The sequence below is a fragment of the Caretta caretta genome, chromosome 1, assembly GCF_965140235.1.
Source record: "Caretta caretta isolate rCarCar2 chromosome 1, rCarCar1.hap1, whole genome shotgun sequence".
Lineage (NCBI taxonomy): Eukaryota > Metazoa > Chordata > Testudines > Cheloniidae > Caretta > Caretta caretta.
The window spans coordinates 24324811-24341724 of NC_134206.1; the positions used below are offsets into that span (position 1 = coordinate 24324811).

Sequence of the window (16914 nt, forward strand, 5' to 3'; positions counted from 1 at the left end):
TAAAAATATCAAAGAACCAAAACAATATGAGTACATTCTGTGTCCCCAAATGTTTTGTTTTTAAGATCATTAAGCTAAGAAAAAAATAGCACTAAGGAACGATACAACAATATCCTATGGTATAATTCTCCAACAGTTTCAAATGGAAGTTTTAATCCCCTGGCAGCCTGAAAAATTATCAGTATGTATATAACACATAGCCTTCTGCAATATATCCAGAACTAAAGGGGACATTTTTATAAATAATCACCTTTCTTTTTCCAAAAGGTATGAATCATATTCTCTCTGCTCTGAAAGCTATAACAATTCCAAGCATGTTTCCAAAAAAACCTCTGGAGAGCTAATTACACCAGAATTGAGCAAAAAAGAGTCATTACCTGTTTGAACTGCGAGCTGCTGTATGATGGATTCTCAGTCAGTAGTATTCTACTTCAGAAAAGAGTTTCTATTCTCGATGTAAAATGTAGGTGGCTTTTTATTTCCCCTACTCCTGAATTCAATGATTTAATTTGCCCCAGGCTGAAAAAGACTAGAGCCTTTCCTGGTTTTAAAGTAATTGTAATCATACCGTTTTAAAAAAAAGTTACACCATGGCTTTTAGTTCAGAACTAAGACCAAAATTGGGAATCAATTCTGATCTCACTTACACCAGTTACATACCGGTGTGACTCCACTGATTTAACCCTACCGCCTTGAGTTAAACCCCCTAACTCCCCCACCTCCCCTTGTTCAGCTGCTGTTTCTTAATGTCTCTTTTGTCTTTGTTTTTTGAATGCATGTGACGTGTTGTGTAGCCTCTCTCTTTTTGCCATTGTTATTGTGCAGAAGCCTGTGTAAGACATCTTCACCCATCTCTTGAATCTAACCCAAACCATTTTTATTGTTAACGCTTAAATAACGCTTCTTTTTCATGTTTTTATTCTCTTGGTTTCCATTCTGGCCTGGAAGCGGATGTGTCAAAATACCATAAGAAACTAGATGCTATTGAACCACCAGCAGGAGTGAAACAATGGACTCCAATGGCCAGATCCTCAGCTAGGGTAAGCTAGCAGAGCTCCATTTACTTCAATGGAGCTACACAAACTTACACCAGCTGAGTATCTAGCCCTAAGTATGCAAGAAATTTTAGCACTGGAAAAATACTTCTAACTTTGGCCAGACTGATTCCCTTAAAGCAGTGGTTCTCAACCAGCGGCACAGATACCTCTGGGAGTACACAGAGGTCTTCCAGGGGATACATCAGCTCATCTAGATATTTGCCTAGTTTTACAGGCTGCATAAAAAGCACTGGCAAAGTCAGTACAACTAAAATTTCGTACAGACATTGATTTATTTATACTGCTCTAAATACTATACATTGAAATGTAAGTACAATATTTATATTCCAATTGATTTATTTTATAATTACATGGTACAAATGAGAAAGGAAGCAATTTTTCATTAATAGTGTGCTGCGACACTTTTTTATTTATATGTCTGATTTTGTAAGGAAATAGTTTTTAAGTAACATGAAACTTGGGGGCACACAAGAGAAATCACACTTCTGAAAGGAGTACAGGAGTCTGGAAAGGTAGAGAGCCACTGCCTTGAAGCAGCCGACTGGACCTAGTTTTATGATCTACTTATTAACAAGATAAAGACTATGGAGTACTTTTGAATACACAGATAGCTCAGTAAATAGCAGTGCTAACAACAGCCCAAGACTCGGATAGTGCTTCATGCCTTTCAAATAGTTCATGCCTTTACCACAAGACCAAACTCGATATGTGGGGACCCGACAGCTCAGATCTTTCAGACTGAATACTTACAACGATGGGCATATTAGAAGTGCCATAGTTTACAGATTTCAGAGTAGCAGCCGTGTTAGTCTGTATTCGCAAAAAGAAAAGGAGTACTTGTGGCACCTTAGAGACCAATAAATGTATTTGAGCATAAGCTTTCGTGAGCTACAGCTCCCTTAAATAAATTTGTTAGTCTCTATATTTTACAGAAAGGCTGTCTCTTCTCTGCGTGGGAATGAATGAGCTCATGGCATCTTTCCTAAGAGGAGCTCTGGTGTCCATTGCCAATGTGCTGCCTTCCTCACACGGCTGTGCATCAGATACACACCTTAACAGTGGCTGCATTTCAGAGCTTCTAAAGTGCTTTGAGATCCTTTGAGATGAAAGGTTCAATAGAGATATACATTCTCTTTAAAAGGTTTTATTGTTTTTTAAAAGTGCTTCCGTTGACCCTTCATTAATTCAGCAGAGATAAGAGCTTTGCAAGGTACACATTGCAACTGAGTAACCCATTTTAGTAGTTAATGTCTCTGCATTCGGACAATGCTTCTCACACATTTGGTTTATTAAAAAAGAAATGTAATTACCTTAGCTGATGTTTCAAACCATCCCACAAACCCATTTTCCTTGCAGAACTGTTCCATCTTGAGACCGTTGTTCATAAGCACATCTTTTCCCTGGTCACATTTGTTTGCTAAGAGAACTGTCGCCACGGGTTTGCCATTTGGGAGAATCAATTTAGAGTCCAGATCCTCTTTCCATTTTGTCACTGCTTCAAATGTTGCTGGTCTTGTAACGTCAAAGACAATAAACGCTCCCATGGCTTCTCTGTAATAGACCCTTGTCATGTTTCCAAATCTTTCCTGACCTGTGATGATGAGGATGTGACAGGAAAAAAATCATTTGAATCATCATTTCCAGACTGAGGCAACAGTTCACATGCCCGTGTGTTATCTGGCAGAACATTATCTAGCCTGGAGTTTAATGCTGTAAATCTGGAAAGCTACAATTCATCTAAACAATAATACACATTGATAGCCTCATTTGTGTGAAAATGCCAGTGAGTGTAGAGAGCAGAAAGCATTTAATAGGGCTAGAGTCTAAGGAAATGTAATAACTTTATCATAAGCTTAAATATTAGTAGTGCTAGAATCCTATTAAGCCAGTAGGTTTCCAGGTCTATGGAAAAATACCAAGGATCTTAGCAGGCTTTACAGATATTAATACATCTCACAAGGCATATAAAGGTTATCCCCATTTTACAGATGGGAAAACAAAAGTACTAGAGAAGCTAAGGGCAAAATTCTAGATTTACAATTATAAAATGCACTGTGCGGCGTAGAGCAGCTATGGTTAAGCAAAGGGCTGAATGGTTCACGTGGGCCCCGGGAGCAACATGCTCCACAGTAAAGCCCCTGGTTACTGTTCCAAGAAAGAGCAATATGCAATTTGCACCTCATGACAGTAGGAGCATATGTGCAAGACTAATGCCTGGCCATGCTGCCAAATTGCTAGCTCTGGAGTGCTACTGTTATAATAGCCAAGTGCCGTGGGTCCACAGTACCTGTGCTATGCTTTTAGACCGTCTCTTGGAAGAACCAAGGGGATTCACTCATCCTTCAGGGTAGACCATGCAACCTCACTGCCTCCTAGACTGAGATACTGGGCTCCCGGATTCCTTGTTCACACTGTGAGCTCTGTCCAGTGAGTCCAGCTGAGAGAGACTCTCAGCTGGACTGAGACTTGTACCTTCTTCGCCTGCACCCCAGGCAGTATTTACAGTGACACCCCAAACTCAAAACAGAGTAGGGTTTGTTAGTCAGGTGGAGCACAGCATTGCAAGTGCTTAGGTTAGCAGAGAGAAATAAGGATTCAAGTATAGTCCATTCTGGTCAGCTTATAGCAATTCACCATCCAAGATGTGGTAAATTCCATTTGCAGACTCTGAAGTTCTCTAGTTGGTAATCCACCTCATCAAGAGGCAGTCACTAGAATTCTTCCATAGACCTAGCACTGTCTACACTGGGGATTAGGCTGGCTCAACTATGCTGCTCAGGAGGGGTGGATTTTTCACACCCCTGAGTGACAGTAAAGCTGACCATTTTCTAGAGTAGACCAGACCTTAGTCACTTCCAAAGTCAGAGAGCCCAAGCTTCTTCCAGAGCTCACATTTATCCTGCCTCATTCCACCCAGTCCTTTGTTTCTAGAGCTGGGATCTGTATGTAGCTTCCCTGATGAAAGGTGAAGAAATCTTCCTCCCTCTGGGTCACTGGTTAGTTGTTCGCATTGTCTTCTCAGATTTCCCATTGCTATGGGTTGGCCTCAGCCAGCCTTTTTTTTAATGACACATTCACTCCACTCAGACATCTCAGTGACACCCCCCCCACCCCCCACCTCTCCTGGCAGAATTAAGTTTGTTTTCAGGGCATGCTACTACCCCACCCCGGATAGGAATGTATGGGGGGGAAACTGAGGCACAAGTAGGTTTCATAAAAACATTACAAAAAAGTCCTGCTTCGTCACACCAGAGCCCTGCCTAGCACACAGAGGAATGCTCAATCTAATCTGCCCTGCTCCTGTTGCATGCATCTGAGGGTGGCATGGGAGGGCACGGAGCCTCCCTGGCCCTTTGCTCCTACATAAGACAAGGCAGACTTTTTGCACGAAGGGATTTGGTGAGGTTACACAGTGAGGTTAGGTGCAGAGTACGGCTACGCTGCAGTGGAAGGTGTGATTTCCAGCTCACGTAGGTGCACACACGCTAGCGTTGATCGAGCTAGCACACTAAAAATAGCAGGAGAGCCATGGCATAGGGGCAGCGGCTCAGCCTCGCCACCCAAATACGCACCAAATATCTTGGACAGGATTGTACTTCAGTGCCTACCAGCCATGCTTCTGCACCGGCACTGTTTTTAGCACACTAGAGCAATCAAGGGTTAAATGGTTTCTTCTACCTGGGCTGGAAATGACACCCCCAGCTGCAGTGGAGACATACCCTGAACCTGAATCATAGAGTTGGAAATAGAATCCAGGAGTCCTGGCTCCTGGAACACGTACTCTCATCATTAGGCCCCATTGCCTTTCCATTCTGTCTTCCATGTCTGGCACATGGAATGCTGAGAATGTGTATTACGCAGACCGTCCCCCAGAGCTGTGATATTTAGCTTTTGTTTTTGAGGTTAACATTCAGACTAACAAGGAGATAGTCATCCACATGATACAGAAGCCAAGAGTGAACTTCCGTCTTTTCTAAATTAGTCTTGGTTTCATATACCTGAAACAAACACTGCTCTGCATTGATGAAACAAGACTTGGACATGTCATTGCTGGAAAACATACGGTCATGTTGAACTATTATTATGGCCATGTTTTATAATAGTGTCTTATGATCTCTCTCAATGGGCTAATCAGATGAGTGGCTAAGTCATGTGTTATTCAATAATCTACTTGTTGGGAAGATTTTTTTCCAGACAAATGTTCATTTCTGTCCAATAGCCTAGGATCGACAACAGCAACAGATATACATAATGTTCGTGTGTCATGGCTCAGTAACACTTCCTGCTTTTCGTGGAAGGCTCTCAAGGGGTTGACATTGGTGATAAGCATGAAATAAAAACTAGATCAGTAAACTCGTGCCTCACAGAGTCATTCTGATGGGAGTAATGATTGTATCCATTTTACAGATGGGTATACTGAGGCCCAGCTACCTTCAGCAACTTGCTAATGATCACACTGCAAGTCAATGGCAGAGCTGGGAATAGACTGCACCAATACACCAGGCTCCTGGTCTCTTGCTCTCCAAGGGCCAGTCCTTGCTTTCCTTCACATGGAAGTAGTCTCCCTGCCTTCTATGGTCTCTACTTAGTTGAGTAAAGAATTCTCAGACTGCAGTTCTGGCCATGAGGGGAGTGTATGCCAGATAATGCCCCTTGGCGCTAAGTTAGCAGGATGAGACAGAGGAGAATGATTTAGAGGACCCCTGGTTCCACCCTGCTCCCTGCAGTCACCAGCCAGCGTAATTAGCTGGGAGCACAGGGGGGCGGTAACTTCCTTCTTCCCCAAGCATGGGGGACAGGGAGGGGCTGTGCCTCCAAGGCACAGTTCCTTCCTAGGTCTCCTCCTAGGGCAGTGCAGCTACCCCCCCCACCTCTTACTCTGGGCTGAGCCTAACTGTTTAGCCCTGATCAGTGCAGTATATAAATAACATACGTGCAGTTCCAGTAGGACCTTGCAAATCCACAGATCTTACTCACCCCCAGTGCTGGCCTCTTTCCACCTTCCAGTGAGGATTTCACAGCAAGGTGCTGCAGGGAGGGAGGCCCCGCGTTACTAAATTACTTTTGCAAAATATACTGCAGAACCTTGACTCGTTTACCAGGGAAAAGCTAATAACGCAAACTGGACCACGCTCGCCAAAGTGAATGAATGTCCATTGATGCATCAAAGGGTAAATAAGGTCTCATTGATCTTTAACATTGGGGCATTTACCGTGCCCTTCACAATGATCCTCTCCAGTCCTTGCATTGGGACGCTCACCACTATGGCCCTTCCCTGACTAGCTCAGTCAGTGCCCACTACGCCATTTGCAAAGAGGAGCCTTTCCTCTCCTCTGGCACAGCCTTGTGTGTGGCATTCCTCTCTCATTCCACCAGCCTCACTAACCTGACGGGACAAAGAATCGACGCTGGCAGAGTGCCTCCAACTAGCGAACGGAGCAAGGGTCAGAAATGGAAGACTAAAAAGTTGTCCTGCAAAGAAGGGAGGGTGGGACAAAAAAATCTGGACTCAGGATGTTTTTTTCTGCAAGATAAAGAAAGCCTGGGAGGTTTTCGGTTTTGTCTCAAAGTCTTATTTTCTGCTTGTTTTTTAACGTTAGAAAGTCCCGGGAAACTCTCTGATTGCAGAACTAGTGGAAGGACAATGTCATGGTAACCTAGTGTGTGAAAGCTGAGCAAATGAGAAGGGGCAGAAATTTCAGTCAAGGTTGCCTAAAATTTTTGTATAATTGTGAATGGGAAAGGAGGTGCTCCAGAAGCCACACATGTGTATTAAGATGTGATCCTCATTAAGGAAAAATGATCCCTTGAATTAATGCTTGTATGGTGCTTTGAAGTGCTGTTATAGCTAGAGTGCCCGCCAAATTCCTTTACTCCAAGGATTTTGACCTACACCAACTAGTACCTTACTCTGCAGATATACCTAATCCCAATCTGTGGGGTTACTCGTAGAATACAGGTTTCAGATGAACAGCCGTGTTAGTCTGTATTCGCAAAAAGAAAAGGTCTCTAAGGTGCCACAAGTACTCCTTTTCTTTTTTCGTAGAATACAGTCCCATTCATTGTGAGTGTGGGCAGCAGAACCTGGCTTTACAAGCAGGGAGTTAAACACAGACAGTACAGTTACTGGGTTAGCAAACAGACCAGTCATTATGCACTCAACAGTATCTCAAACACAGCCTTGAACATTAGAACCTCTTTTACTGCAAGAGGGAGTGTTGATCAAGACACCAGGATTATCTCCTGATTGTCACAGGATCTTCGGTTTCCTCCTTTACGGGGATGGGCAGAAAGTGGCTGGGGTGTAACTTGTCATCAGAAGCAGCAGAAATTTAAGGAATAGTTGTTTTGTTTGGCTCATGGGTACAACAGTGCATCTCTTTCCAGATCACACAATTTATTTATTTATGGCCAGATTCAGACTATCTTCACTCATGTATTTTACTCTACAAGTGAGCCCCAATGAGCTCCTGGTAATGGAGTAAGGTCATCTACAACCTGAGCAATCAGGATCAGAATACAACCTTACTCCACAAATGGTACCATTGGTCTCAGTGGAACCACTAGTGAGGAGTAAGGTATCATTTGACACAAGTAAAGATAAAGGGCACCAAAATCTGGGCTTTATTGATTTATAAAAATGCACCCTATATAATCTCACTAGCAACACATCATAATTTATACTGCAACCATCAACATGTAGCTGACCACAGTCATACTTTAAAAACTGCGTCTGTATCTGCTCAGAGTCTGAAAAATATAAACCAAAAGTTAAAACAAATCCTCTCTGCTCCACAATTCTACTGCCTATCTGGCTAGAGTCTATGGAAGAGTCAGGCAGGCTTTGCACCGTGCCCTTAAGGCCATCACGTGAGCTACCAGCAGTAGAGGAAATTAATTCCAGGACTGAGAGCCCTCCACTGAAGACACCTTGCCAACTGCTCCCAGACATTTAAATCTAGGTCAAATGGTATAGTTGATTTTGGCTGCAACAGAAGATCATGAAGAGAGAGATGACTTCTTGGGGAGACAGTCATGGGCGGAGTGTATACCGCCGGCTCAAGGAGGCTAGCCCCCAACCCCGCCCCCTTCTGCCAGAGGCCCTGCCCCTTTCACCCAAGCCTAGAGCCCCCGCCCCCCATGGCTGCCAGCCCCTGCCTGAAGCTAGCGCCCCCAGCCCCAGAGCGCCAGGAGGACAGATGGTGAGGCCCCAGCTCCTCCCAGCCCTGGAGCGCTGGGAGGATGGGTGGCACAGCTACAACCCCCTCAGCCCTGGAGTGCTGGGAGGGCAAGCGGCAGGGATCCAGCCCCCCAGCCCCGGAGAGCAGGGAGGGAAGGTGGCGCATGCAGCCTCAGCCCCAGCCCGAGATGGAGCCATGGTAAGGGGAACTAGAAAGAGCCAGAGAGGGAAGCAGGAGGGGGCCTGGGAGCAGAGCATGGGTGGGGCCACGCCTGGCTATTTGGGAAGGCACAGCCTTCCCCAGCCTGTGATACCCGCTGCCCATGGAGATAGTACCCAAACACACAGTGCTTTATAAGTCACTAACACCCTTTTCCATTGCAACTGGAAGAGAAGAGGAAGTCAGATACTGAAGGGCAGCTATTTCCCTGAAGCCAGTTGTCAGCACTCCCATATTACGTGATTTGAGCTTCAGTTGGCTCACCCTCATTCAAGCCCCTATATCAAAAGCCCTTGGAAATCAGGGCCACTACACCACCCAGTTTTGGTGGTGGTGGTGTAGGAGTAGACGTAAAACTGACTGTTGTCCACATATTAATGAAACTGCAGCCCAAACTACCTCACTTCCCTCTCTCCTTATCCAGCTGCCTCATCTGTATGAGGAACAGGGGGGATAGAGGATACACTGGGAGGGAAGGTTTGCTCCCAGGTGCAGTGTAGACCTGCCCAGTGGGTCAGTGAAGGATGGCATTAAAGTAGAACTTCACACCAGTGAGGCAGAGTGGAAATAGGATGTGCTCATATATGGGAACGCTAAGGATGTCTAGGGGATAGTGTGGTATATTCTCAAAAATGACCATAGTTCGCTTGGTTGTAACTCCTGAGAGCTTCTCAATAGAGATCCTGTAACCTGAACGACGTGTATGTCCCCAGAGATGTTTGTCTCTTTGGTACCTAAGATACATGTGTAGGCCTAGACTGGGCACCCCTGACTCACGCTGTTGAGCATTTACTCCCAGCAGTAGTCACCAGTGGGAGTGAGTGGTCACCAGTGCAAGGTAGGGTTGCACATTCTAGCCTGTGATATTTGTGTCCCCTGTGCTGTGCAGTCTTGCAAGGAATCTGTCAGCCAACAGTATGCAGACTGCCCTGAACAGACAGGTTTGGGTTCATCTTTGTCTGCAGGATAAATACTTTTTCAGAGAATTTCCATGGCTAGGAGATTGTGGAAGGTTAAAAGCTCAGTCACAGCTGAACTGATCTTTCCTCCAAAGCCACCTCCACTCACCCCATTCTCTGTCACTGGTGCCACTATCCTGCTTCTCAACCAGGCCTGGGAGCTGAGAGTCATCTTTGACTCCTCCCGCTATCTTCCCACCACAATTCCAGGCCATATAGAAACACCGCTGCTTCTTCCGCCATAGCATTTCTAAAATCTAACCCTTTTCTTCAGCCCACACAGCTCATTCAGGCCATGATCTCCTGTGTTGATTATGGCAACCTTCTACTTTCTGGCTTCCTTCATATCAGGTATAAAGCTTTTCATCGTCCCCTTCGGAGCCTATCACAATTCTGCTCCTCTCTATTTGTCCATTCTTGCCTCTTATAACATCACCCCATGACCCTTTTTACTCCGTCAATGATGCCAGCCTTAAGCACCCATTCATCCGCTCTTCCCACAAAGCTCTTTCACATGAAATACCCTTCTTTAACTGAGCCCTAAAACTACTCTCCCCCACCTTCTTCAAATCCCTTCCCAAGAGCAACTTGGAAATACATTACAGGCAGAGCTAGTAGCGCTGCCTACAGTTAAGGTTTCCTGACAGTTTCCATGCTAAGACCCTGTTTTCAATTGTCTATGTTTTTGCCAAACTTTAACAGTTTGGGCTAAAATTCCACATACAAGGTGTCTGCATCAGGCTGAATTTTCTTGTCAAGTTTCAGCAAAAATGGTTCAGCCATTTGCGAAAACAAGATTAGGGACTAATATGTTGTTTTGTCCGTGTTATGGTAAATTTTCAAATCACTTCACTGAGAAGTCTCATGCTAGGTCATGGACATTCATTCAGTCTGAGAAATGCCCATCCCTTACATTAGAATACTGGGGCGGGGGATGCAGTTGTAGTGTGTAGGAACCGGGTATCACCCCTTTAAATTGTTTGTGAGCTCTCTGTGTTCAGGAGTTGGGTAGTATCCAATTCTTATACACTACAACAGTGGCCACATTTTCAAAGCCTTTGAAAGTTCACTTGTAAATTTGGGTATTGGGCCTCCCCCAATGAACAAGCTACTGGAAAGTCAGTGGGCTAGGGAGAGAATTTTAAAGGGCCACTGACTGAATGTATCAGGCTTTCCTGGCTCAGTTCCTGTCACCTTGTGAGAGGCAAAAGGTCCCACTGATCTGAAGACTCATCTCCCCTTGAAAATAAAATGGTTAGTGATGAAGGGAAATAGGAATCCCCTCCCATGGACTCTAGGGTGATGTGAGAATTCCACCCACAGCTTAAAAATAGTTGAGCCCAAACTCCCTTTTTTGCCCATATTCTCTGGTGACTGGGAGGGAGAGGGCAGGACATCTCCTTCCACCTCCACTTTCAAGTATAAATCAAAACAAAAAATCCAGTCCAAAACCAGGCCCAGATCCATCTGCCTGCCCACCAGGAGCTACAGGAGATTAAATGTATTCTTCCGTTCCTATGGTTTAAGTAACCTCCAACCTTTGCTGGGAGAATGGACAGGGTCAAGAGCTTTCTTTCTTCAGGGAGCTCTGACACCTCCATGCCCCCTCCACCCCCACTCCCATCCCAGTGAATAGCTTTCAGTCTGGGACTTGTTTCCACTTTCCACCTCAAAATGGCCTTTCTCTGGTTATGGGGAAGACCCTGCACCATTTAAATCAGTGGGAATTTTGCCATTGGCTTCAGTGGGGGCAGGACTGGACCCTAAACTGTCATGCAGTGGATTTAGTCTCTGCCATCAACTGAGGCTTGGGCAGCTTGGAAATCAGGCTGCAAGTATAGTGTGCTGGCCCAGGCTCACAGATGATGACAGATCACACTAAAACCACAGACAGTCTCTGTGAAAGAAGAAGCACATTTAAGGACATGGGGCTTTTTCTTTATGACTGCAGAGCTGTAATTTCAAGGGAGCTTAGCTGTGAAATCACTGTGACTATCTTCTTTGTGCATATGACCCAAAATGTTTGGCATCCCACTAAGGGCACGATCTACTGAGGACGTAATGTGCTCAGCATTAATGAAAGGCTCGTTTGCTCGTGAGAGATCCTAACGTTGTTATAGACTTTACAGCTTTTTAAACATTTGAATAGTATCTGTGCAAATGCATCTGTCTCTGAAGGTGAAAATGGCACGGATGGGAAACAAACCCATTTTTAATACTATGCTGCTGTCTTCAATATGAGGGGCAGACATGGGCAAAAAGTAACAGGAGTTGATCCAAGCTAGGAAAATGCAAGCCAATATATGGGAGAAAGAAATAATCCAACATGCATGTGCTCAGTGGGACAAGAAAACCTGGAAGCCATAATTCTGAAAGAGACCTAGGGAGTGATAGTGAACAGCAAATTAACACAAGTTTGCAGTATAATACATTGTGGCTTCAAAACAGTTCTGGACTGTATTTGCCAAGCACACCACTGCAAACCAAGTAGATAATAGTGTCTGTCTCCAAGGCTCTGATTCAAACTATGCCTGGTATTTCTGGTTTAAGGTTTAGGCACCATCTTCCAAAAGTATACTGACAAATTGGAGTGAGCTCAGAAAAGAACAACAAAAAGATAAGGGGGATGCAGGGACTGAAAGATTAACAGAGCTAATTATCTATCTTTTCGCTAATCAATAACTAAAGGAGGATTGGATAACAGACTACAACTATCTGAAGGGTGTGAAATCCAAGTTGCAAGAGTAGTTATGTAGGGACATACTCTGAAATATAACTACGAGTAATAGAGTGAGGTTAAGATAGGGGAAAGGTAGGCTGTGTATTAGGAAAAACTTCCTGGAGTATTGGTTTGTGGAATAGCCTCCCCCTGGATGTGCTGGAAGCACAGTTGCTTGGAATTTTTAGAACTTGCCTTGATTAAAACATTAAATTCATAGATTTTTTTAAGGCCAAAATGGACCATTATGCTCATTTAGTCTGAGCTCCTGTAGAAAACAGGCTGTACAGCTTCACCCAGTAATTCCTGCATCAAGCCCATAACTTTGCAAGAACTTATTTTTGAGAAAGGCATCAGTCTTAACTTAAAGATGTCAAGTGACGGAGAATCCACCTCATCCCTTGTTAAATTGATCTAATAGTTAATGACCCTCCCTGTTTAAAGTTTGTGCTTTATTTCTAGTCTAAATTTAATACATTTCAGCTTCCAGTCATTAGATCTCATTGTGCCTTTTTTCTGCTGCAAAAATAATAATAAGAAAATATACTGTGGGGGATAATACTGCAGTGGCAGGGGATGGCACTGAATGAGCTAGTTTCGTCTGTTCCATCTCTTACGTCTATGTCTCAGTGAGCTATACTGTGTGCAAACTCCTAGCTGGAAAGTATTAATTCATTCTAGAAATAGTGCAGTCACAAGGGGCTCTAATCTCTGGTGGTGCTGTAATAGCACTTGCCAATGCTCAGCACCACTCAGAATCAAGCCCCATGCTACTTTTACTGCGGAGCAAATTATGGGCTCACCCCTGCGATTTACTACCATGTGTAGCTCCACTGAAATGGACAATTGATCTATTCATGCAAGTAAGCTCTACGTTTGGTAGTACAGTGCAGTGCGCAGCGGCCGCCAAAGAAGCAAACAGGATGTTAGGATTCATTAAAAAAGGGATAGAGAATAAGACAGAGACTATCTTATTGCCCTTATATAAATCCATGGTAAGCCCACGTCTTGAATACTACATACATATGTGGTTCCTTCATCTCAGAAAAAGATACACTGACATTAGAAAAGGTTCAGAAAAGGGCAACTAAAATGATTAAGGGTTTGGAATGGGTCCCATATGAGGAGAGATTAAAGAGGCTAGGACTTTTCAGCTTGGAAAAGAGGAGACTGAGGCGGGATATGATAGAGGTATATAAAATCATGAGTGGTGTGGAGAAAGTGAAAAAGCAAAAGTTATTTACTTGTTCCCATAATATAAGAACTAGGGGCCACCAAATAAAATTAATGGGTAGCAAGTTTAAAACAAATAAAAGGAAGTTCTTCTTCACTCAGCGCACAGTCAACCTGTGGAACTCCTTGCCTGAGGAGGTTGTGAAGGTCTATAAAGAGAACTGGATAAATTCATGTAGGTTAAGTCTATTAATGGCTGTTAGCCAGGATGAGTAAGGAATGGTGTCCCTAGCCTCCGTTTGTCAGAGGGTGGAGATGGATGGCAGGAGAGAGATCACTTGATCATTACCTGTTAGGTTCACTCCCTCTGGGGCACCTGGCATTGGCCACTGTCGGTAGACAGGATACTGGGCTGGATGGATCTTTGGTCTGACCCAGCATGGCCCTTCTTATGTTCTTATGTTCTTATTCAGTGATCATTGAAGTGGGGAGCATATAAGAACTCAGACTGATAAATCTGCAGGATCATCTGCTTTTAATGTGGCCCTAATACAAAGCCAAGCCGATCCATTTGTTTTGTAGGATAAAGGGCATTGCTTCCTCTGCAAAGCTAAGCATTACCTTATAAAGATATTTTCCAAAATGAGACCCAGAACAGCTCTGGAATTTCACTTGTCCCCTCTTATACTTTGGATATTTGTATTTTGCTCGCAGTAGCTCTTGACAGTCAGAGTAAAAGAAACAAAACAAACCACTGCTTCTGTTCATTGCCTGTTGCAATCAAATTTATTTCCCTCTGATTTTAAGCAACTTGTTTTTCACACCATCCAGCTGCCTTACTCATGGTGGCTTTAAAACCAGAATTGTGCTGATTTGAATTTAAAGTGTTGCTTACAGAAGTTATTTTCTATTTTACATCGGTCAACAACTAAAACTCCTTGGAAGCCAGACACTAGAACTCACGAAAGCTTATGCTCAAATAAATTGGTTAGTCTCTAAGGTGCCACAAGTCCTCCTTTTCTTTTTGAGAACTCAGATGGTAACTTCTGTTTGTTATTGAGCACTGTACTGACCTTCATTGGGATTCTTGGAGTTTAGCAATCCAGTTTAAGTTTAGGAAGTCACTTGATCAATGCACACAAACACAGTACTGTAATTCTCTCTGTCATGTGTGATCACTCAGAGATTGTGCTAGTCATTGAATACTACTGCTTGGTGTAATTGCTTTCAAACCTACTGCTGCCTGACTGAAAGCTACATCATATGATCCAACAGCACATGATTCGCAGTTTAATATAGTCTCTGGGACAAGGCAGGCAAAAGAAGTTTTTAAAAACTGTGAGTGCATGTCTCATTAGAGATGCTGCATCTGTTTTTAAGGATTTAAATAGTTTTAATATTGTGCATAGACCATTTTCTTGGTGGTGTTAGTAGTTTTGATAGTACAGTGCCAAATTCAGAGCTCAGATATGAGCTAGCTCGTCTGTCTATGCCAAATACACAAGTGTATCAAATCCCTTTATTCAAAAAGAATGCTAAGAAGTTTCTTATTTCACTGGCCTCAGTAGGTGTAATTCTAGGGTAAGTCAATAAGCCTAAAATACAGGTCAGAAGTCAGAATGTAAGTAGAGCAGATAAAATTTTCTCTGCAGTTCCTTACTTGTAAAGGTAGCTTCTTAATTCATTTGAATGAAAAAGGCCTTCATTTGTGCTATAGCAGTATAAAAATTCTGAGTTATAGTAGTTGTATTTAAGGTACCTCTCTTATATAGACTAAATAAAAATTGGTACTGGCATCATACTAAATACGCTGTCGAGACATATTTACATTTTGCACACTGAACCCCAATTAATGGTTATAAAGAGAGACTGTGAAAATGAAAACTCATCATTTTAATTAGAAGCAAAATATAAAACAATGCGAAAAAAAAATATCTTTCCCCAAATATCTATTGCAATGATGTGGAATTATTCTGTTTTAAAAATGGAAATAAAACGGGCATGATAGGATGTTGTTCTTTTTTTATTATTTTTCTCATGATGCAGAGGAATTTACCAAATTTTCCTGTATATTACCGTAAAATGTCTAGGAAATATTAGTAAACCAGTTATTGACAAGCGAGATTATTCCTCAAATACAAATAGGGATTTTTTTAAAAAAAACAGTGTGAATAACTCTATTAGATTGTACCCATGGCGGGGGGGAATAGAAAGGAAAAAAATGGAAGAAGTTTGCTAAAATAACCCAACAATAGCTTTTCCTCGGTTAATAACTACAAAAATCACATTAACAATCCTGATGAGCCTTTTCTTCCAGAAAATGCACAACAAGGAGACCATTTTTCCCCACTCCCACCAAAAAAAGAAAAAAACAAACAAACAAACAAAAAAACACAAACCCCCAAACCACTTAGGGTTGTCAGGCAAGGTGGATGAGAACAATTTGAATGAGAGGGGGAAAAAATCATAAAAGTGATGAGAGACTCCATCAGTGTGCCCCTGTCACAGTGTGCATGTAGAAGATGAATGAGACTAGACAGAACTGCCTTAGCACTGAATCCCCAAGGGGAGGGTGTACCCTCCCTCCCCCACCCTTGGGGGAGCTCTGAAGTTTTGATCTAACCTGAGGTGTTCTCTCCTAGGTCTCCTCCATCATTTTTAAAGCATCTGTAGTTCCCAGTTCAAGGCTTGATGCTGTTTTGGGTTAATACTTAGTGCATCACTAGACAGATATGGGGGAAAGGGAACGGGACCCCTCCCTCTATCACTTCCCTTCCCCTCTATACTAACCAGCAATATCCCAGAGCTGCAGCCGCACCACCGTCTCAGCATCCCAGTTGAGCACCTTCAAGGCAAAGTCCACCCCAATGGTGGCCCGGTAGTGGGGAGAGAAGTTCTGGTGTACGTAGCGCTTGATGATGCTGGTTTTGCCTACACCGAGGTCCCCAATCACCAGTAGCTTGTAGAGATGCTCTTTCTGACTAGACTTCTGCATCTTCCCTGCTGCTGCTGCTCCCTGATTGCATGCTCTGCTGGTGGGATCCTGCCAGGCTGAGAGGGAGAGTAGGAGTGAGGAGCCAGGGAGGGAAGAAGTGAAAGGAGGTGGAGGCTCTCTCCCCTATCACAGAAGCAGCAACGCCCAGATCCAGCAGCCAGCCCAGCTGGAGGATGAAAGAAACATGAGAGCAAATCAAGCAGGAAAAGTCTCCCAACAAAGTTTTTTTTTTTTTTTTGGCAGAGTTTAGTGTGAGGTGTGTCTGTGGGATAAGTAATAGTGCGGGGACTAAAGGGTTTGCATGGAAGATAATGCAATAGACAACCCTGGCCAAGTTTCACTGCTTGTTGCACAGAGAGTCCCTCATGTGTGAATTAGATTTAAGGCAGTTTTTAAGAACACTCGTCCTTTAATAATGGATATTTTCCCCTCTGTGTGTTTCAAAAGCACGCAACATACCAGGCATTAAAAAAGAAGAAGTAGAAGAAAAAGAAATAGCCTTTCAGATCATCACAGCTTAGCAAAGACCTGGTGTACACTTAAAAGTTTCACCGATATACCTATGGTTAGGGATCGAGGTTTTTTTTAGCATAATTGTTATACCAGTAAA

At 43.4% G+C, this 16914-nt stretch overlaps 1 protein-coding gene across 1 annotated transcript in view; it reads right to left on the minus strand.

Annotated features, from left to right (window-relative positions):
• RAB38 (RAB38, member RAS oncogene family) overlaps positions 1–16459 on the minus strand; it is a 28186-nt gene extending 11727 nt beyond the window's left edge. The window contains exons 1-2 of the mRNA XM_048841920.2: positions 16100–16459; positions 2369–2649 (exon numbers count right to left, since the gene is read on the minus strand). Of these exons, the coding sequence (XP_048697877.1) occupies positions 2369–2649; positions 16100–16304 (486 nt within the window). The 5' untranslated portion in view covers positions 16305–16459. The remainder of the gene's footprint in view (positions 1–2368; positions 2650–16099) is intronic.
• Between the last annotated feature and the right edge of the window lie 455 nt (positions 16460–16914).